This window comes from Lepidothrix coronata, unplaced genomic scaffold (assembly GCF_001604755.1).
Source record: "Lepidothrix coronata isolate B3197 unplaced genomic scaffold, Lepidothrix_coronata-1.0 Scaffold193, whole genome shotgun sequence".
Classification (NCBI taxonomy): Eukaryota; Metazoa; Chordata; class Aves; order Passeriformes; family Pipridae; genus Lepidothrix; species Lepidothrix coronata.
Genome location: NW_016690373.1, coordinates 597,087 through 620,619, shown reverse-complemented (window position 1 = coordinate 620,619; position 23,533 = coordinate 597,087). Strand labels below are relative to the sequence as shown.

General features: G+C 41.2%; 1 protein-coding gene across 8 annotated transcripts in view; it reads right to left on the bottom strand.

Annotated features, from left to right (window-relative positions):
- SPATA13 (spermatogenesis associated 13) overlaps window positions 1-23,017 on the bottom strand; it is a 101,611-nt gene extending 78,594 nt beyond the window's left edge. For all 8 annotated transcript variants that reach the window (XR_001877540.1, XR_001877541.1, XR_001877544.1 and 5 more), the window contains exon 1: window positions 23,000-23,017. Coding sequence is in view for 3 of the 8 variants with exons in the window: in XM_017831574.1 (XP_017687063.1) it covers window positions 23,000-23,002 (3 nt within the window). In the remaining 5 variants the exon portion in view is untranslated. The remainder of the gene's footprint in view (window positions 1-22,999) is intronic.
- Between the last annotated feature and the right edge of the window lie 516 nt (window positions 23,018-23,533).

Genomic DNA, 23,533 nt, shown 5'->3' with positions numbered 1-23,533 from the left:
AGAAATAAAGAGACTGAACGTTTATTTAGAGACTTCCCACCCAGACCTGTTGTTTCATTACAGCAGATAATATTAAGGACTTCCACAAGTCATTGAAGGAAATGCATTGCCAAGTAAAAGGAAAAATTCATTATTCAGAGAAACAGCCCATCTCTAATACGTAAGTGAAGTAAAATTTTAGAAACTTTTGAGGAGGTCACAAAATGTTTTGTATTTTTCTTTTGACTTATTCATGTATATTTATCAGATTCTTCCAAAGATGCTTAAAACATTTTAAAAGTTCCCAATAAAATTTGTAAAGCCACAGCAGATACTGTGAGAAAGAGCACAGGGTCAGAAACAAGTAAAGCCTCTGGAAGACTTTGCTTTCCCTGTCCTATGGAGATGAGCCCTATGGAAATGAGGTCTTTAGTCTCCGGGTGGTGGAGAGAAGAAAGATAAAAGAGAATTGTGCTTCAGGGATCACGTGGAGTTTAATGGGTTTTAATGCATCCCCTCATCCAAACTGCTGCCACCCTACACAAACCTGCATTCAGATTTCTAGTCCTTTTACTGGTAATTTAGGCTATGGGAGCAGCCTGGCAGGCATGCGCAAACCATGCTGCCCTGCAGGGCTTTTTTGACCCCAGTTGCAAAAGGGTGGGGGTGGGGGGTAAAATAACAAAACCCAAACCTTAGTACTTGGAGTTGAAAAGAGCTTTACAAGCAAGGCTTCAGTGTTTTAACTCAATATTGCCTTAATAAAAACTGCCTGATTTACAAATATCTTTAAGGGCCCAATTGTGTGTTATTTACTAGAAAAAACTTTTCTTTCATCAGGGTTAAATGTGTGCTTAAGTTTGAAAGAAGCAGAGAAGCATAAAGCATGAGAGATCTAGCATTTTGGAGTTTATAAGTCTTTTCCTCCAAACTTGAAATTCTTTACAAGTGACCATAACCTTCCCATCAACACCCAGGCACCCTCATCTTCTTCATACCATATTTGCCCCACTTCTCCTCCCCTCTCCCCTCAGCCCCCCACCCCATCCCATCCCCGCCCCTCCACAAAATAATAAAACCAAAACCAAAAAATCAGATTACTTCTTCACCCACATCTTTTTCCTGGGTTGTGACTGAGAATCGTCAGTCACAGAAGAGAGAAAGAAAGGAAGAGGTCTAAATGATCATTTGCAACTTTGGAAGTCTTACCCTTTGAGGAAGTTTCATTACACTTTTAAAAGATTCTGAAATATAGATGCAGCATCAGTAGGTATTTCTCAAACTATATCAGCTAATATCCTGACCCGATACCAAATATGAGTACTATTTTAAATGTTATAAATGTTTTAAGAAACTGTTTGATATGATGAAGTTTGTAAAGCTCTGGCACAAAACCATGCTGCTGTGTATTTCACTGTATATGTAAAGACAAAATATTCTCATAAGACAAGGTTTGGTTAAATTTTTTAATTATTTTAAAGCTCCAAAAGGGTGGACCAATAGCCCCCCACTCTGGCTTCACAAATAATTCAGTGAAACCCATGGAACAACTGAAAGTGTAGCTCTGGTGGCACCAAGATGGTATGAGGGAGCTGCAGTTTTGGCTAGGTATTCTTACCTTGCTGTTGAATCAGTTTGACACTGCACCTGAATAAGTGGTGAGCATGAGCTGCAAGGCTCAAGGTGAGAGTCACCCTCATCTTTTCCTTGCATTCCCCCTGACACAATCTGTTTGCCTTGCACTGCACTCGTGCTGGGGCCACTGGGGCAGCTGTTTCTGTGAGCTGATCCATTTGAAAACCAACACAGCCAAAAGCCATCATTTTCCATTTCATCAGCTTGTTAAGCTGACCTGGTTACAGTTGTGCAACTGCTGGATGCAGCGCAGGGAGATGGGTGGGCAGTGCAGCAGGACTGCAGAACAGCAGCTCCCAGTTACACTATGTAATATTAAATTCCCGTCTAAGCTTGTTTATGCCTGTGCTCTCTCAGTCAAATGAGACAATAGTCTTTCCTCATCCTACAGATTGTAAACCACTGGGTATAGAAAATCAGAGTCTTCACAAACTCAAAAACTCAAGTTTGAATAATGCATCATCATCTAGCAAAAAATTATAAAATATACAAGAAGTAAAGCAGATTTATTTCTGTACACTGTGCATACCAAACAGATACCCTGATGTTAGCAATATTATAAGCACTGAAGTCACTCTTTGTAAATTGAGCCCAGATCCATGAAATAAACTATTAATCAGGAGTGGGGGGGGATGTGAATTCATATATGTTCTGTATTATCTTTCAATATCTTTTGTGCTAAGTCTGTTTAGCTTTCTTTTACTGAATACGTTTTTTACCAATGTGAAGATAACCCACTTAGACTGCTTACTTAGAAATTATATCATAATTAGACAGTCTTACCACACATAGATAACTAAGAATTGCAGCAATTTGACAACACCATCCATAGGATTTCATTAGATAAGAGAAAGTTGCACAAGCGTACTTATTAGGCCTGCTATTGAGGATGTATCACTGTACTGATTCGATAGCCTTTTGTAACGGTGTTTTAGAAAGCAAAGGAGTGAAGGAACACAAGAAATGGGCTCTGGCCCAGAGCTGTGAGCAAAAAGCATTAGCAGCTGCTTAGTGCTATGTTTGCAAATACTCTAGTTCCTGTAGAAGCACCTAATCCTTCCTGAATTCTGGCCGGCCTTTATGGTTAAGTGCAGATAGTAAAAGGCTATTCTGGATTACCTTCTTCTTCTCTGTATGGTCCCTTTTGTGTGACAATGGATCTTCGGCTAGAATTTTAAAGCTTAATTATTCTGGCAAGGTATTGGGGTCTATTTACATTGCAATGTGCGCCAAAGACCTTATCTGGTGGGGAACTGAAGGTGGGGTGGGAAGTTTCCTTAGCCATAGGAACAAAACAAGGCAGGGAAAGCGCAGGAACCCACAAAGCCCTTAATGCAAATCATAAACTTTCTATAGGCATCCTTGAACTCTCCTATAGAACGTGATGCTGATATATGTCTGGCAGTGGAAGTCTCAAATATCCTTTCAACAGTGTCTGGAGGGATTAGCAGATTGTCAGAGCAGGGGTTGAGAACTGCTTTCCATTTCAGGGCTGACCCCTTGGTGCTCCGACCATAAATTGGGTTTTACAGAACCATTTTCTTAGGATCCTACTCAGTCCAGCAAGACACAGCCCACAAAAGGCCACAAAATACTGAGGCAAACTTAAAAGGCAAAACCCAGAATGAAAGCACACAGCAAACAAACAAGAAACTTTGTGGTCCACTATTTGAAAAGCTAAAGCTGAAATTCTTGTTTTTTGAAGGGATACCCATTACCCAAAGCAGATCAATGAACTGAGCTCATTTTGTTTCACTTGCTTAAGTTTTCTAAACTTTGTACATGTACCCCTGTTCAGTATGGTGTTCTGGAAAATATCATCTTATTGAACTTCATTGAATCTGGACCCTAAATACCACAGTGTTGGATATATCAGCTATAGCAAATAGATAGACTGTCTGATGAGGCAGGTGCTCTATATTCAAACGGGAGTGCAGGTGCAATGTGTTTGCTGCCTACAGCTCTTGATGATGAAGCTGTGCCACTCATTGCAGCAGCTGCTGATGAAAGGGTTGTCCTCTTTATGCTGGAGCTGGAGTTTGTCTGACTTCACCATTACCTGATTTATCTCAGGGAGCAGAAAAATCTTCATTTTCTTCCTGTGGGATTGTTTTACCTGTATTAACTCCTTGACCTCCTCACTGCAGAATCAAGACGAGCATCAGCGCTACTCCAAGGGGAACAGCAGGATTGCACAAAAGTGGAAAGCGGAGAGAGGCTGCCTGGCACTTTTTGGCAGTAGCTATCTTTTAGCCCAGTTCAAATATACTGCCTGACTGTACCCATGGGGCATAGTTAGAGATGTTGTCCAGGCCACAGACAAACAGAGTTAAGAGGTTATTTCTTTATCCCTCTCACACTTACATGAAGATTATTGTCTCTTCAGACCTGCCAACAGTATGACACGTTTTGTCCCCCCCTCTTCTCGCTCTCAAAATGATCTGGAAAAAAGATCTATGAAAATCCCTGGGGCTAATACAGATCATTTTCACAGAACTGCACCAGGAAGTGATGAAATGAGCAATTTTATCACTGCATCAGAGAGTAGGGTTTCACAAGGTGCATGCCTTAGTGAATAGGTTGTTACCGCTGAAACAGGGCAGAGAGTTTCCTCTCTCGCATCTGGGCAGGGGCGTTCACGCCCACCTAATGCCAGCTCTGCTGTTCCTCTGACCATTTGATGAACCAATTCAGCTCACTCAACTGACAGAAAATGCTTCTTTTATTTTCCCTGTTTTTCTACAGCCTGCGAGATGAACCGGCTCATGTGGGAGTGACAGAGCATTTCACAACACGCAATCAGGAACCAGGACCATGCTTGGGTTGGAGTGCATCCTGATGGGAACAAAGGGGAAGAAGGGCTCAGCGTACAATAACAGCTTAACACGGGTCAGCTCCAGCCTCCCACTAACAATAGCCATTACTGCTATTTCCTAGATGAGCCTGCGGTCAGTCCCAGCACATACTTTACAAGCTGTGGTGAGGATAGATGGATGGTTTGCACAGAACGCTGGAGACCTTTCATCTCCTCTCAAGGAAAAGTTCTTTCTTGACATAGACAGGAAAAACTCCCATGAAAGTGTTAATTTGTTTAAAGCTGCTGTGCAGCTCCTTTGCCCTTCAAGGTCCTGGGAGCTTTGAATCACCAAGGTGTCCATTCAGATGTTGCAATACTTGTACTTGGACACACTGCCAGAGGACTTTGGCAGGAGAAAAATCAGGAAAATAGCACGGAAGATTAAATGCTGTCTTTCCATCGGACCTTGTTACATTCATTTGAATTCCTGCCTTCTCATTTACCCAGTTACCTTGTGATTCTTGACTGCTTTGCTTGCAAGCCTACACCAGCTCCCACCCCAGCTCTGGTGCAGATGCTGACATCAACTTCCCCCTCCCCGCTGGCACTCACCTGCTAATGAAATAAAACTGCAAAGAGGAGGAAGGAAACTCAGGGAGTGTCAAATGGCAGCCTGAGTGCCAGCATACTGTAGCAGGCTGGTGCAGTTACCCCTGGCTTTGCTTCAGAAGGATTTGGGGAACATAACTCCTTTTTTTTCAGTATCTTTTGTAGCACATACTTCAAGGCTGACATTCTCCCTCCTCCCTTGCTGGCTTTTGTGCTGTGCAAGTTACTGTAGCTGGTCATGCTTCAAACAGGGCTGAACACTTGTGGGAGTGATTTCAAATTGCTTTCTAAATGTCCTGCTTAGAGGGAGGCATAACATTTAAAGAGGTAGTTTGCCTTCTAAAAGGACCTCTAAAGGTCTCCCAACATTAGTGTTCAAGTCTTTTGCTCAGCTGATCCAGCGAGCTGAAAGATCAGTTTGCATCATGCCTTGACTGACAGTTTTGGATTTCCTCCTTTAGCTGCAATTCTTCTGGATGAGAAATGCTCAGAGAGGCAGGACTTCGAAGCTGTATGGTTTCCCAAGTACAGCTTTCTTGTGACACAGCATCAGTCAATCAATCAATCAATATTGGAATGTTGCTCTTTAAATAACATATCTGCATGTAGCCCAAGCTGTGATACCAACTCCACCAGTAACCTCTGACCACTGAATCAAGTTAAAATCCGTCTGCCAAAGAAAGGCCTTTGCTATCCTTCCATCCAAATCCCCTTGCTATCCATCCCCATTTCCACATTCCTCTCTCTCCCTATTTACTTGTCATGACTTAATTCTCTGCTGCTCTTGTGAGTTGAATTGGGTTATTCTTATTCTGTAATTGGAGCAGTGCCAGAGCTGGCAACAAGGCAAGTAGTAAGGACACTTGGTGAAGAGAAGTGGGAGAAAGAATGGGTGAAGAGGCCAGATTTCACTCTTGTCCAAAATGCAACCTAATAGAGAGTCAGAAGGCAGTGCAGGGCACAGAGAGTTGAAAAGCTAGAGATAGAGTGCAGGTAGCAAGTCATGCTGTGCCTATGTCTGCACAGGATGCTATAGTCTGAGACGATCCCAGAGAGTAGCTGTTTTCCCATCCTAGTTATATACAGGATCAAGTCAACATGGGAGCAAAGAGCTGACTGTTGTTCAATTTCATGTTCTAGGCAGTTTTGACATGAGCCCACAGGTCTCCAGCACTCTCCGGTCATGCTGTATTCAAGCAACTACAGGAGGAAAGGGTGGTGTGTGGCTGTGGGAAGCACATCTGTCTGTCTAAGTTCCAATTAAGTAAGGCCTCTCCTCTTTTACGTGTCAAGTCTCACTCTTTGGCAAAGCATATGGACAAGGCTGGCTTCTCAGGCCCCTGGGAACACCAGTCAGGAGAGCAAATCCCCATGGAGCCTGCAGTTCTGGTAAGCTCTGTGGATCTCAGCTGGTGGCTGCTGTCATGCTCCCTAGGACTTGCCACATGACTTGCCTTACTTGGGATTTCCCATTAGCTGGACTATCCCATGCTGGAGGGCTGATTAGCTATCTAGTTACAGTGGTCCCACTCCAAAAAAATGACTGAGAAAAAGAACCCCCAAGCTCATAGAGTTGGCCATTTCTCAGCTGCCATGTGGGAACAGAGAGAAAGCCTTTGAGCAGCCAGCTCAAAAGACCTAGTGGTATCTGTGCTGAGGTCCTGACAGGATGACTTCATATTTTCCTGCCCCAAGGCTTTTTAAGCAATATGTATGTAAAAGCTGAAGCTGAGCATGTTTTAAAACTCATCAGTCCCGCATGTAATCAGTGCCTTATTAGATTTCCAGCAATGCAAAGGGACTAATAGTTGATTTGGAAGCTACTTGGAAGTATCTTTTTCAGTTTATGTTCACTACTGTTTTTCCATTTTGCTCCATGTAACTAAATTAAGTGTTCTGATAACAGTGCTAAGAGCAGTGGAAAAGCCAACATATTAAATAAACTTGGCTACCTCTCATATTTTACATGCCATCTCTTGCTCACAGCCTGTAGGTTTAAGTGCCTGGCAGCTGGAGCCAGGGCACAGAGCAGAGTCCTTGGAATACACTCTTTCTTGCTTCATCTGACTCCGAGTTTGTCAACCTTTACTCTTATCTGTTCACCAGGGCAAGAAACACAGAGCTTTTTGCACAGTACTTCAAACACTGATCTGCAGCCCAGATGGTTGGAGGCCTGTTGGGACCAAAGGAAAAGAGTGGTTTAGAACTACCCTGGAAAGTCTTTGAACCTCAGGAAGACTTCAGTAAAACAGCAGGGTACTGCCACCATCCACTCCAGCCACTATACTGCCAGGATGCCAAGAAAATGAGGAGAGTTTGTTTGTTTTTTTTCTGGATTGCCAGTACAGTATTAGTCTGAACATAACTTGCTCACTGATGGATATTATGGAGTTATAGTCATATTTTCTTTTCCACCCTCAGCTGTCGGTTGGGGGTGAGAAGCTGGCCTCCCAGGCTGTCTGCCCTGGAGCCTGGCAAGGCAAGGCAACATCTGTGGCCAAATAGTCCAGAGAAGGGCCACAACTCATTTGCTGGCTCCTGAGGACAGGAGCAGGTATTGGGAACAAAGTAGTCTCTTGTTCAGAATAGAAAACTGTTTACTCTGACATTGGTGACACACTGTGGGTGTTTTATTTACTATTCTTACCCGTACTGACATCTCACTGTGTGAGTGCACTCAGCAAGTCCAAAATAAAATTATTTAGAAAACATTGACTCATATGTGGAGTTGCTTGATTTCTATCTTGATGAGTGCTGTGGAAATGTTAGTCTATTAAGGAAAGTGAACCACTTATGGATCATAAAAGTTTAGTAGAGTAGCTGACCCCTGCAGAGTTTGGTAACATCACCAATGTGAAGACAGCGTTGCTGTTCTTCTGGTCCTCCGGAAACTCGCCCTCTGTAGCTCCATAAGGTCAGCAAAGCCAGTGCATCCTCTCACTTGTGATCTATGGAGCATATCCCATCAGGGTTTTGTCTTCTGCCCCTCTGTGAGTGGCAGACACTGCCTGCTTGTCTCTGCTCACAAAAACACGGCTTAGCCCAGCCTTCAAAAAGCTCACTCCAGACTTTTCCTGGACTAGTTCTCTGAGTTGCAGAGGCCCCAGTGACATTTTCACCCTGTTATGCTAAGTAGCAGTCATGGCTCCTACAGTCAGTCACATTGATCCACATATTTAGTTGTCAGTGAGTTGAATACAGTGGTTGTCAGATCATAATCAGGCTGGTGCAACAACCAGCAGCCAAATGTCAGTTGACAGAGGACTTCAGCCTTCTAAAATCATAATTTTCTCTATTTGTAGAAGGGCAGTTTTCTGAATAAAGAGCTCAGCACATGCTTTTTATAAAGTCACAGGAAACTACGCAGAAAAGTGTTTTTGGAGGGAAACATTACTGTCAGAGGGAGAAAAAGCATCTTTGTTTTAAAAGAAAATTTTTTAAAATCCTAAACTTAGTGTCATTTACTTTGGCTTTCTTGGCACACCCTGGGGTGTTTACCAGTGGAGATGAGAATCTATACAGTTCGAGCCCCTCAGAGAAATGATTGCACTGGTCGAATTGCTCAAAGTTTGCTTATGGCAATGGCTTCACCAGAGAATTATGTTTTGGTTTTAAGTAAACAAACAGCATTACAAGTAGGAGGGTGATGACTCAGGTACAAGTACACAGATCTGTTATATATAGCAAACATTATATATGCCTAAGATTCCCCTGATACTTTAAAAAGGCCAGTTTTAAAGGACTAAATTGTCACCCTCTGAAACTCTATAGGTTCTAACTTAACAACTGCAATATAATTAATGTATTACTTTTAAAAATAGAAATATTTCTACTTCTTTTGAATTAGGCCAAATAGCACATTTCAAAATACAGGTTTTTTTTTTACTTTTGACATAAATAGCCCGAATTTCTTGCAAATGTTTGCTGATTTCAGAAAACATAGCACTTGGTTATGCCTGGAAAATGAAAAGGTGCAGAGTTTGCCAGCAAACAGCCTTGCCATTCATAAAAAATCCAATCCTCTGTGCTGGTCTAGATCTCTAAGCTTTTCCATGGGATGAAGGATTTCTGACAATGCCTACCTTTCAGACCCATGCAGACTATTATTCAGGAACAAAGTAACTCATTCTTGAAATGTGCTTCTTCCCCACCTACCCTGACTCACAGGGCAGTGTAGTTATCAAACAGGAGACACACAGCAACTCAAAGGAAGGGCAGTCATGGAGCTATTTCCCTTTGTAAATAATTTCATATAAAACTCTTCTCTAATTTTTTACATCAGTACATAGACACGTTTCAGTTCTGGTTGTGTACACCAACAAATAAACTCATCCAAATGACAGCAACACAGTGACTTACATTGGAATACACTTTTGCAAGAACAGCTACCCCTCTGGAAACTGAATTTCAGCAGCAGTTCCTTAGGAAATTACAGGAAAAGCATGCTGAAATGTTGTTCTTTTCTACCTACCCTAATCTACTTCATGTTTTCCTTAGTATATTCCCTCTGTAGTGTTGCAGGTGGATGGAGGGACACCTGAAAGGAACAGAAGTCACAGCTTCTTCCCCTTGATTCCATCAGTGCTGCAGGCACCATTTGCACAGTGAGCAAGGGAGTGGTTGAGGTTCAGAGGACAGCTGTGTTTGCTTTCTTTCCCTTCCTTACCTATGCATATAGTCATCTTTAAGCAAAAAGTATCCACAAAGTCTTCATGAACATACAGTGAACTAAACTAAAGAGAAAGAAAGTGATACAGAAGACAAACAAGGCTTGCCACGGACAGACACGATCACCAATGCCACCCTCAGCCACAGAGAGACATCAACTCCCAAACACAGGTTTCCTTCCCCAAGCAATGGGAGAGGGCCCCTGGACAAATGAGGTCAAGCCTGGGTCAGTGAAAGGAGGATATAGGTCTTTTAATGTGTAATGAGGCAGAACCTAAAAATCTAATGAAGACAAAGGAAAAGCAGCCAGGTCAATGGGGAGCATCAGATGCAGCCCTGAATCTGCTAGATACTACAATGGGGACAAAGCACATTCAAGACTCAGACATGACAGGGACTCCATTAGCCAAATCCCAGTTTTCCTTTGCAATTCAGCAGAACCCAAACCACAGGTCACTGAGCCACTGCCAGCATAGGGCTGGGAGAAACACTTCACTTGTCTTTGGATCTCTGGTTTCTATTTTGTGCTATGGTCCTAGAGATAGAAGAGCTGCTCAAGACTGCCTTGGACATGAGGGAAAGCTTTGGGCTTCCTCATGAACTCTCAGATCATACCCATTCCCACCGAGGTGTCGCTTGTGCCCTCAGTGCAGGCCTCTGAGAGAGTTAGGGGCAAGGGCAAGAGAGTGGAGATTAACATCTCTGGCATTTGTGATAAATCCAGGCCTGTCTAATTATGCTTATAAGGGATTAAAAGTACAAATTGTGCATCTAGATGGAGACATGCTGAAAGACCATGACTGACTTAAAAGAGGGCTTTGAGCTGGAAATCACCTGGGAGATCAGAATCAAAATCCACGGTTGCCTTGCAACCTTCTACAGAGTCTGAAGCTAGGCAGAAACTAACCTCAGCATTAGTAAAATAGGTGTAGGTAGTTAATTACTGCTGCATTGGCAATTTTCATATTATTTTCTGTTCCAAAGAAATTCATAGAGCTGAAACGAATGTGTCACTATAGCATCTTTCTGCATAATAGTTACATTCCTTCATTGGGGAAAAAATTGTTGTGCTTCCAGGAAATGACAAAAGAGATATAATAAGCCAAGAAAGGCAGAAGATGCAACATGGCTGCTGAGGAAGGTAAGTGATGCTTATACTACATTAACAGAAAAGCCTCTTGTCACTAACATGGATTCATTAGAAAGACACAAGCAGTGTCACATCTTGCAGAGTCAGATTCGTCTCACATCCCTAGAATCTGCACTCCTTATTAACCTGTATTTCCAGAATGGCCACCTTTGAGAATCAAGAAATGGAAATTAGGGGGTAGGATAAATGGGAAACACCCCTACTGACAACTTGAGAAATGATCTGCATGGTATTCTCCCTTGAAAATTTACCTGCCTGACCTGAGGTAGTTAGGTGATCAGAAATTTCCAAAGCACCTGTGACTGCCTGACTGGGTCCTTCTTATCAAGTAGCACAGTTGGTATTGTCCCCAAATGATTATGCATACTAATGAAACAGTTCTTTGATATCACTTTATAAATCCAAACACTTCATGTTATAAATGGAAATGGTGAGTGACAACACTCTTTTCATCTTTGCTTCACAGCATCTTTTAATTCTCACTAACAAAAAAACTTGCTTTCCATTTCATCATATTTCTGATAGAATCAATGGAAACAGGAGTCAGAGTCATCAAAATGCTGGGAACAAAGCCAGATCTTCACAAATAATAAGCAGCAGCAATAAACAATGGATGAATTTAGCACTTGTGAGAAGTATCAAACCTAACTGAAATAAAAATCAAATTCTGTATTTATCTTACTCAGAAAGCAAAGTTAATACCAGCAGTGGCAGCTCAAATACACCCCTGCTGCCTTGGAGTGGCAACCAGGCTTGGAAAGGCCACCTCTAAGCTCAGTGACACCAAGAGGACATGCTGATACAGTCACTGGCCTGTCACATCTTTGTGCAGTGACCCATTGGTCACACTTCCACCTCATCACCCGAAGTGCAATCAGTCATTGCATACTGCAGGCCTACATCCCAGGGACGTGATGCTCATCGTGTGTCATCTCAACCAAATACCCCAAGAAACCCAAGCAAAATCCAGCAACAATTAGAAAAAAATGAAAGGGAAGGACTGAAAGACATTCCCTCGTCTTTTCTTTTGCCCTGGAGCCAGGCAAAGGTATGAAAAGCGTTGTCACTCAGACTCCCGTGGCTTAAGCCAGCCATTCCTGTAGCACTAAATTATTTTAATTATCCAGTTCTTTGTGGATTGTTTTAGATTTTACAGTCTTATTACTCCCACTCATGTAGGAAATCCTGAGGTAAGGTTGCATGTACTCTCTGTAATACGGTCTGTCTGATTCTCAGTCCCTGCAGCTGCAAATTTTGGGGAACACTTGCAATGTCTCAGGCAGAACAAGCTGTCCTAGAAGTGAATCAGGAGCTGCTGCAGGGGAGAACCCAATCTGAGCAAACCAGGCAGAAAACATTCATATGAGGAACAGCCCTTCCAAAGCCAGGAGAGATACAAGCCACACATCTCTTCTTCTTCGTAGCCAAGAGTCAAAAATAGTTGCATTCCTCACATCTACTGGCAAATCATGATCTGACTTAATATTGACACCTAATGATAATGTACCACAGCTATTTGTGATCCTCCATAACCACTTTGGATCTCAGAAACCACTTCAGTCTGGAACTGCTGCATCTGTTAGATGTGAAGGTATATAAGAAAACATAAATATACCTTCTTCTTAAAACAGCCTTTATTACATCCCACATTTCCAGAGAGAACACGGCTACAAAGAAACACAGCATAAAAGTCCTACAGGGATTGTGGAAAGCTAATATATCGAGAGCTGGCTTTCTTACTCTGAATTGAAGATGACTTAAATTAAATAATCCATTAAAGATATCTTGGTTAGACATAGCAGTTCAGATATCAAAAGCAACAAAGATCTTCTTGCTCAGGGTGGATGATATTCTAAATATCTCATTTTAAATTCAATGAAGCTACCTGATAATACACAGTGCAGCAATAGACTTCTGGGTAAATCATTACAACTGTCTGCAAGGTATGACATGGAATGAGAACAAACTGTTATTTCAGACATGCAGCTCAGACAGCTTTTCATCTGGTCTTGATTATACAGGAATAGATTCCTCACTTGCATGTTTAGCATTAGGTAATAGACAATAATTAGTATTTTGCACACCTATGCTCTAGCCCTGCTCGCAACAAGCTGTGAAGGAGGACAGAATAGCATCCTGCAAAAATCTTCCCTTTAATGGACCATGCATGAATTGTAATATGATTGGAAGTTTGTTTCAGAAGATGTTCTATTTCGCATGCAGGAGTATCTCAAATGCAGACAACTCTGCAGTTCAGGTCTTCTGAACTATCTCCAAGATTGCAGTGTGACATGGACAATGTAATTACTATAATTACAAAAGAAAACAAAATGGCAAATAAATCCTGTAAAACTTGTATCTTACTGTTGCTGAGCCTCACCAATGCAATTTGTCTTTTACAGTTTCCCAAGTGAGTGAAAAAAATTATGGTCTAAGAAAGCCAGAGCACATCGGTATTAGATCCCTGCTAAAGCTGTGAAGGTGGGAGCAGGCATGGAGTCTGCCAATTGTGTTTTCAAGCTGCAGCCCATTAATGGCACCCTACACAGGAGCAGATTTCAAAGTGTGGCAGAGCTCAGCAACCTCTCTGCTGCTTGCTGCTCTTAGACAAGAGGCATCAGGTTGCTGGACCACAGATCATCTGCATCTGACATGCAGGACCAGAGGACAGGATAGGCTGTAGTGGAGCTACAAATGCATGGATGCAGCAGTAGGAAACCAGAGACAAGTATGGGAGCCTCACACTTAGCACATTAAATTCAGCAAATCCTCTGAGGTGGTTTATGGTTCTGTAAGTCCACAAAAAAACGCAAAATAGAAAAAATGAGATGGTAAAACGCAAACTGTCTCATGAAGAACATACCAAGAGACCAGAACTGCAACTCCAGAAGGTGCATACTTGAGCAGAAGTGGGATAATACACATGCACTAGTGCTTTCAGAAAACTCCATAAAAGAGTTTGGTGAAATAAACACCTGAAGAAAAGTACAAAGATCAGAGTTTACAAAGCCGTAGTGTTGTCTACTCTCTTATATGGATCTGAATTGTGGGTCATCTACTGCCACCACCTGCGTCTCCTAGAACGCTTCCATCAACGCTGTCTCTGCACAATCCTAAACATCCACTGGGCAGATTATGTGACTAATATGTCTGTTCTAGAACAGGCAGCAGTTACAAGTGTTGAGGCCATGTTACTGAGAACACAGCTGCGCTGGGCAGGGCACGTCTCCAGGATGAAGGACCACCGCCTCCCTAAGATCTTGCTTTATGGTGAACTTGCCACCGGCTGCCACAAGAGAGGAGCCCCAAAGAAAAGATACAAGGACTCCCTGAAACAACATCTCAGCCTTGGCCATATTAATCATCATCACTGGTCTACTCTGGCCTCCAATTGGGAGGTCTGGAGACACACCATCTATAACGCTGCTGATGCTTTTGAGAATGCACGCAGGAATCACTCTCGAGGAGAAAAGACAACGCAGAAAGAATCGTGCCCTGCAGAATTTACCACCTAAGCAGTCTTTCTGCTGTGCCTTTTGCAACCGGACTTGTCTATCTCACATTGGCCTTTTTAGCCACCAGCACACTTGTAGCAAATGTGGGTAGAGCCCTTCCCAGATCTTTGTTCATGAAGCCTAGCCATGATGACAAGAGAAACCCACATCCCTGCACACCAATGCAAAAAGCAAATACAGTCTGGCCATCTGTGAAAAACACAAACCATGGTGTAAAATCAAGCAGAAAGTGCTAAATGTCCTGATATGAGAGTCTCTGATGGACCACTATCTTTGGTGTTAAACTCTGGCTCTTGAGACCCTTCAGTGAATCTTTAATTCTAAAATTACCTGACTTTTATTGAGTTGTCTTGTGGCTATATGAAGCTTACAGTGAATTTTCAAACATTTGGAGAAAAAAAACCACAAAATCCAGTGTTGTCAAATCAGCTACTCTATAAACAACCAACACACTAAATGCACATTTGGCCATAGGAAAAGCTGAATTCGTTCTTTTAAGGCAATATATACATTTAGTGTATGCAGTTTGATTTCTCCAGGCTAAGTTTATGCGCTTAAAATCTTTTCTGAGACCCTGGAGAAATTCCCTAGGGATTAGACAGTGAGGAACAGGCAACGCAGATTTCTCTTTGGGACTCTAGGAATCTAAATTATATGGACTCTGTATGACACATAGCTGTGTGAGCTTTACTCCTGGGATATTTGAAGAACTCAAAGGGCCATCTCTAAAGAAACCATGATGCTCTCCTGGTCCAGGGCTAACTAGGGGCTATTGCAGCCCTGATGAACCTCAGTTCATCATCTGCAGTGCTTGGGCAATGATGTCCCTTTATATCTGTTGCGCTACCGTTTACTACTTTCCAAATCTTGCCAGCCACCCACATTTATTTGATCATCAACTTCTTTCCTTGTGTCTTTAGAATGGTTTTCTGGTTTATTTAGTCATTGTAAGTCTGATGTATCAGAGGTTAAGTACTGAGCTCTGTGTTTCAAGTGTTTGTTTCGCAGGGATTAATTTAAAATGCACTGCATTGACATGTGTTTTTAAATTCCCTCCTTGGGTAAGATTTAAACGGTAGTTTTGAAATGTGTATACCTCCAGGACAGCTCAAAGCAGTTGCTATTTTGTCTTGAAGAAAAACATCCTATAAGTCACCTTAAGTCACGTGTGCATTAAACAAGGAGTCATTTAGTGATATCCCTGTCTGAAGTCTACCTGGCTGGAGATACAGAAGATGTAAGGGAAGAAATCCCACATGCTGCCACCACTGCAGCACCTAGATGTGGGGAGCAACATCTAAACCTAGACACATCTCCTTGTCCTTTTTACACAGACAGCAGGATATTATCAAAACACAGTGGATGGAAAAAAACCTGATACCAGATATCTGATGGAGTCACAGCTGCTAAACAGGAGCATAATGTAGCAACTTGTGGAGGCAGCAGGAAAAACAAATGGACACAGCCAAAGATGACACCACACAGCCAAGAACTATGCAGAGAGAGGGGCCCATTGGGGGTTATGCCCTCCAGACATGCTCACAGCCTGCTGGGAATATTTGTCTTCAGACAGGAGGGACAGCTGCCAAAGCACCTTTGAACACTCAGGGAGCTCCGTACATCTGTCACTGACTAGCTATTCCCTCTCTGCCTCTGTCTTCTTCCGCTTCACACCATCACAGCCACCCTCTCATTACACCTCCTAGAGCTTCTCTTGCCCCCTCCATGTTATTCCTTCTTCACTTACCTCTCTAGCTGTTTCATTCCTCCTAAATAAGGCAACATATGGGTTTTTTTGCTGCAGATTCATTGTGAGCTCTACCCTTTAGTACTACCTCTCTCAGGGTGTGAGCTTCATTTCAGATAACATTTGAGATTCCCTGTCACTAGGGAAAAAAAGACATTTTTAGGAAGAAATTAATTTTTATAATATCCAGCAGACATCTATCTGCCTTTGGCCAGATGAGTCCTATCTTTAGTGTGTATTGCTTTCCTAAACCCATGAGGGTGATCAGGGGCTGTTTGTCATTCTCAGTTTGTCCAATGTCTTCAAGTTTACAACAATCCTTCAAGTTTATTTTGCATGGAAAAATCCTTGTGTAAAATGTATTAGTGGTTTCATCAGTCTCATGATAAACATGATTAATAACACATTTCTGTTACACAGCAGTGTGCGAAATATTAACTGGACTTCCTTTTTTTTTCCCCGGAGCGTTTTTGCAATCACTTTAACCAACTAGTCCTTATGGTGGTTAGCTACCTCTCTCCTTAGCAGGGCCATTGCACAGAGATGAAGTGATGAAAAGATTCTTGGGGCCACAGAGAGAGACAAAAAAAAAAGAAGTCTGACTCTACATCTTGAAGACTCAACAGCTTCCAAGTCTCTGCCCCCAGAAACAGTAATATATTTTACACAATGATTTTTCCATGCAAAATTCATAATGTTCCTGCTGCAAAAAACAGAATGCAAGAGAATCCCAGAGCCAGGCTTCCCACTCTTTCTTCTCTTTCTCTGGGTTTCTGAAGTCTTCAGTCTTTTCTTATAATGGCAGAACTGGGCAGAAGTTCTGAAAAATAATTCCCATTCTCATCTGAGCTTAGGCCATGTCCTAGGCTGTTGAGCTGTCGGTTTGAATACCTTCAGCCTGACCTGAACCTCCCTTCACTGATGACTCCTCCAGCCCCAAGATGGAGGTTTAAGGTTGCGTGGCACAACTAAGAAGAATACTTAGCACGGTCTTCAACTACACAGTGGGAGACTGCAGGGAAGACAGAGCCAAATTCTTCTCAAAGGTGCACAATAGAAGCAGAAGAAATGGATACAAGGTGTAGCATGGAAAATTCTGACTTGATAGAGGGAAAAGGTTTTTTTACTATGAGGAAGGATTTGGGTCACTCAGAGAGGTGGCAGAATGTCCATCTTTGAATACACTCAGAAGTTGACAGGATAGGGCCCTGAACAACCTGCTGTCATGGGAGGTGCTTTCCAGAAGACTCTCAATGAGAGGTTCCAGAGATTGTGGGAGTATCTGTGTTATGCAGACAGTGTAGGAGAGATGCATTCACATTAAGTGCTCAGAAGTCACAGCAGATGCCAGAAACCATTTAATTGTGGTACTGTAACACAGGCTAATTTGCATTGCTCCTTTTTCAAACCTGTGGTTCAGCTGGGGCCTCTTTGTTTCCCTTCTGGCAACAAGTATGAACTATACCAATACAGGGTGGTTCAGTGTGAAGTCAACTTCTTTAAAATGACCATGCATTACTGATAAAAGGCTTAGTGGTAGATGTTATACTTGTACGCTTGTCAGTCTAGCTCTCCTGCTTTTTGAAAATATGCTGTATTTATGACGAGACTGAAAGAAGTATTTTCTTGCCTCAGACAAAACATCAGTTCTTTTTAGATTTTGAATTGACTGAAAAATGTCTATGATCATTGCTAGAAACCCATTTTATTCCACCTCCTCTGCTGAGCTTGCCACCCCTAGCCTCATGGAAGGCTACCTGAGAATCACAGGAACTCATTGCTTTTAAGATGCCATCAGAGAGATTTGTTTACGAGTATATCACTGGCAGGTGTTAAACAGGCAGTTATGACTATTTTACAGCCCTAATGCTACTTGCATTTCTTTACTGCCAAATATTAAAGTAAAAATTGGAGAGGGAAGCAATGATGAATTAGTCTACATAGGATTCTTTGTAGTTCTCATGACTTAAGTGTGTTTTCTTCAAATAACAAGCACAGTCAGATTTCTGAGGATAACGCATGCTGGCCTGGTTTATTTAAATTGATTAGAAGAGAAATGTTGCCATTACCTTCAGTGGAAGGTAAAACTAAACAGCCTTGAAAATCCCAGCTGTAGCAAAAATAGACACAGCTGATTTGTTGGTTTATTATTGATTTCAAAATAAAGGGAAAAGTGTATTTTTGGTGGTCAGGATCAGCACAGGGGATGCATTGTGCTGAGAGCAGGATGTAGAACAGATAATGTGGCAGAGTAACAGCATCTGTGGCCAGGTTACTGATGGGCAGAAAAGGCAGAAGTGTCTAGGAATGGGGCAAGGGGCAGAGCAGGACTGAGAGAAGAGCTTCTGTGTAGTTGCTGGGAAGATGTGTCAAGAAATGTATTTCTACTAACTAATTAGATTTTACTGTAAAATAGTTTTGTACTTAGACAGGTTTTTATGTCAGAAATTTATGTACGTAATTTAAATTGGATATTATTTCTTTCTTTTCACTGTGACTTTCACATTGTCTAGGTATTAGGTATTAGATATCAGTCAGAAGTCTTCATGTCATTTGTGTGATATTTGCTATGAGATTTTCCTCAGCTGAGAGAAGTTTGGTGCATATTGGAGAGGTACAGGGAAGTACAGCAGTAAACAATGAAATGTTTATGATATTCTAGATGGATGAAATTGATTATTGTATTACTTTGATGAAGGTTGGACAGTTGCAGGGAGCCATAAAACTAGATTGATGTTCTGTGGACATTGCAATTTTTCTTACACTTGCAGACTGCGTGACATGAGATTTTAATCTAATTTATTACTGATTATCAGATTCATAATTCATTTTTTATTAGTTTCATTAACTAGTACCGAATTCATCCAGTATGTTACTGAAATGAGAAGATTCACAAATCTGGAAGCAATACATTTTGGTATTTTTTTAACTAGCAACTGAGAGATAAATTTCATTGTATCTATTACAGATACTCTCTACTAATTCCATGAACAAACTTACAGAATTGAATAATCTCCATAGGGAAGCTATCACCAATGCATCAGATATAGTTCAGAATTACCTTCTTTTGTGAAGAAACCTGCTACTAAAGTCCCTCCTGCAAAGCTTTTGTGAAAAGCTATGTAAAAAATGCAATTATGTAGGCACTCTCCCTTCACCATAAGTTTCACCCCATTCATTTGAGAATATACGTCCTGGTAAGGGTTTTAGACTCCAGGCACAACCTTGGCCAGGCTTGCGACTTGCCTTTCTGCTCTGTGTATTTGTATGCTTCCCACTGGATCTGTATCACAATTTTGCTTCAAGGAAGTTCTGAGTAGTTTTAAGGGTATTTATTTTTTTTCTCCAAGTTAATATAACAAACTGCCAAAAATAAGTCTTCAGAAAGGCTGAGAGGCAAGATTTAATCTCATTTGCCAAGGGAAATTTTCACAGTTTCTCGCCCTCCAAATAATATTCTTTGAATAACTTCTAAGGATTTATCTATGAATCTTTGAAGTGTGATCAATCCTCCACAGAAAACTGAATTACAAAAAGATCTGTCTATCCCTATACTTGTTTTCAGCTTTGCTGAATATGCAAGCTCTCCACCTGACAATTTAGTTCAGGAACTAGCAAAGAAACCATTTCATAGATTACTCAAAAACTGACACTATTTGTTCTGAAAATAATGCACTTTCATGTATCAGAATGGTTTTGGCATCCATTCACAGATAATGAGGTTGCAAATGGGATCAGTAAATACATCAGTGCTGTAAATACGTTGGTGCTGTTTTGATAAGAAGTTAGTCATGGGACATGCAGTATTCACTTTCTCCATATGAAGCACACTGGTGTACACTGTCCCTCATTGATTCAGCCCAGAACATAAAGGGATCACATTTTAGATTGCATAATGAGAATTCATAATAAAGGCAATTTAGAGGGAAAAAAACCCCTTAGCCTGAATTCACTCAGTCAATCAGATATGTAAGATGACAAACCGGGACAATGTTGAAGCTTTATGAGGAAATATCAAATTTACAAAACTGTAGTCTGTTTTGTCTTCAATCTGGGTGGCATTTGGCAACATAACTCAGAGCAGTCAGTACTTTGCCAGTACACAGCCAAAACCAATTTACAGAGTAAAATGGTTATCACAAGCAATTACCAGCTTCTTAAACCCTTGGAACAAGAGTTCCAGCCACAAATTTGAAGATCTAACATCTTTCCATGTAATTAAAGACTTATGCATATTCTTTCAGTGCAGTCTGTAATTAATACCCCAAATTAAGCAGTGTTTAGATATGTATTACATGCAAGTGAGCTAGCTGATAATCCGATTAGTTAAGCAGTGGTTTTCCTCTGTGGTTTACAGATCACTGAGGATCAAGGGACTGCTTCTAAAGAATTTGGAAAGGACAGCTGTGGGAGCATCTCATGTTACACCACACCAATACAATTCCAAGGCAATTACCACAGTAGGCTGCCTGACTGTCCCCACTAAGAGCTCTGTTGTCTTTCTGGTGCCAGGAGCAAAAAAGCAACTGGGGAGCTGTAGGGCAAGTCAATTCAGTTCACTTTCCCACCTGGAAAGAAAATTAACTTTCAGATGGAAACAAGATTCAACTCAAAAAACCCAGTAGGAAGTAGAGCAAGAAGGAAAGAAAAGTGGGATTAGGTTAGGCTTTTAAGAAAGTCTGTATTACTGAAGGCTAGATGTAATTAATGTGAAAATGCACCCATGCTACTGTCAGGCATATATGTTCCCTACAGAAGGCTCTGCACTGTGAGTGGAGACTATTGAGGTTCCCCAAGACAAAAAAGCTTAAAACTGCTTTGTATCAAGCTTCATCCTGTCTCAGGAAGTCTGAAATAATAATAATAAAAAAAAACAAACCACAAAAACAACAGAAAATAAAGAGGACTAGCATAACTAATGTGTTACTAATATAATAATTTTACTACAAAAATATTTTGCAAAAAATGGAAAATATGCCTTTGACTGTCACAAAAGTATACAGTAGGTTTCAGCATCTCCTTGGAGGTGTATACCTCTACTTTGCAAGGTCAGATGCTCAATTCTCAGTAGCAATATCCTCCAAAGTAATCTAGCACTGCAGAAACTGAAAGCACATCATAGATTCAGCAACCTGAAAGAGCAATCATTCTGCCAAGCAAGTCTTATCCCAGATCACTAAACAGCACATTTCACAGTGTACCTAGCAAAGAACATGTGATGATGTCATGGGCCCCACCCTTCACAAAATTTATTGAAAGCAAAGAGGGAGTATAGACCGGAGGGCAAAAAAACGCAAAAAACAAACCAACAAAAAACCCCAACAGTTCTAAGACTTTGCCAGGCCTTAGTGTAAGTATTAGAACTCTGCATCCAATTGCATACTGTACAGATAAAGTGTTATATTATTATTTCACCATGAAACATCTGAAAGCCCACTTGTCCTAACACAGAGTAAATAATGAATACTTGAAATTGGAGTCTCAAACATCTGTTTGAGATGCAAACTTCCTCTTCTCTACTTTTAAACCTCATGCACTTGTTAACAGGATCTCTCTCCAAATGGCTGGAAATGCTCCCCACATACAAGAAGAATTTTGGGAGAATATAAGTTCCCTTTGGATAGGATAAAGCTCATTCAGTAAATGCTTTTCACTTCCAGAAAATTTCGCGCTCTTGGGCCTCCTTTTGTATCCATAGGAAAACAACAGTGGTTTGGGTGGAAACTATAAAGCTTGTTTGCTGCTCAAGTGACCTCCAGGCTAGAATGAGGTTGAGGGGGGTTGAGCTGCATCCTGTTTTTCATATAGTCAAAGAAGTTAGGAATGGAATTGATCATCCTTTGCTTTGATTTCTCCTTTTTATGCTGAGTTTGGGTTACTGTAATACTGTATGACAGAAACGTTCTGCATGACTGAATAAGAGATGTGTTTGTTACCAACCTTGCCGCAGATTTAAATTTTCACAGGGAGAAAGGATCAAACATGGGAAAGTCAGGGTTATAGTGCAAATGCACAGATGAGAAGGCCAGTGTCCCTCTCTTTTCCTCCCACACATGAAAAATCTCTCACTTTGTTCTCTGAATACTGGCTGACCCCTCCATTTTTTGCTTTAAGATGTTTCCGTTAGGGGTATCCCCTCAGCTCTGAAGTTTTCATTTGTTCATTCATTTCAAACCATGTTCTTCTTATACAATATGGCAGTGCCATATCCCGTGGAAGTCCTGGAAGTTCTAATTCAACACTGTCGAAAATACATGGGGTCTTAACTGTCATTTACAGAAAGAATTTGTTTACATCATAAATTATTCCAGTTTCCAGACTGCCTTTCACTGACATTAGAATTGTTTAAAGACCTTTTATACCACTGAAGTCGTGTAAGAAGTCTTTTCTATAACTAATTATTAGCTCCTCTGTTTACTTACTGTCTCTCCATCCATTTCTAGATGATGTGTCTTGCAAACTCAGTTTATTATTCAAAGAATATTATTTGGAGGGCGAGAAGACTGGTCCATATCATTAAACATAAGGAGCATAAAATTACTTACATTACAAAAAAAAAAAACTTACATTCTGAAAAACACCACTGTGAACCCCATAAATATGCCAAGCATGCTGGTATATGCTAGACATGTGATATTACTTGTGTGGGTAAACCTTATATATTTCTGGAACTGATATCTTGCTGCTGCCATCCCTTGAGAATCATAGGTTTAATACAACACAATAAAATTAGTTTTATTTATTTACTATGAAATGGAACCTGAAGTGCGTTCAGACAAAGTTCTTCTACTTGACCACTACTTATCCATAAAAAGTCAGTTACTCATGGACAGAAGGTTTGTATAGGGAACACACACACACTATTAAAACCAGTACTTCTGATACTGTAAATATAATACCATTTTGTGCCTTTGGACAATCTGTGAGCTGTTTTAATTCAGTTTTCCTTTGAATGTCTTCACTCTCCCTTCTCTCTTTCCCCTTCTGTATTTTGAGCTGAGCTCGGTGAGCACTCAGGTGGCATTATGATGTCATAATGATTTAAACCATTGCTACCCTTGTTCTCTTCCATCCTTTTTGGGACATACTTAGATTTATGATAGCCGTGTCTTGACCTACAAAACCAGGTTTTCTGGGAACACTTCAAACAGCCTATGGCAACACTCCTGTCATTGCATTGCTGCGCAGAAGATGGCTTTTAAGGGCAGGAAAGACAATATTAAAAACTTGTTACTGCTGTGATGCTGGACCTTGGCAGAAGTGAAAGTCCTAACCAAAATAGCATTTCCCATGAACTGGGAATTCTCTTAGTACCAAAAGTAAAACACCTCGGTAATGCACAGCTTATACACCAAGCAGCCCAATATCCTATATCCTCTGTAAACATCTTTTTATAGAGGCCATTAGTCCCTGTGGACCATAAATATTCAAGG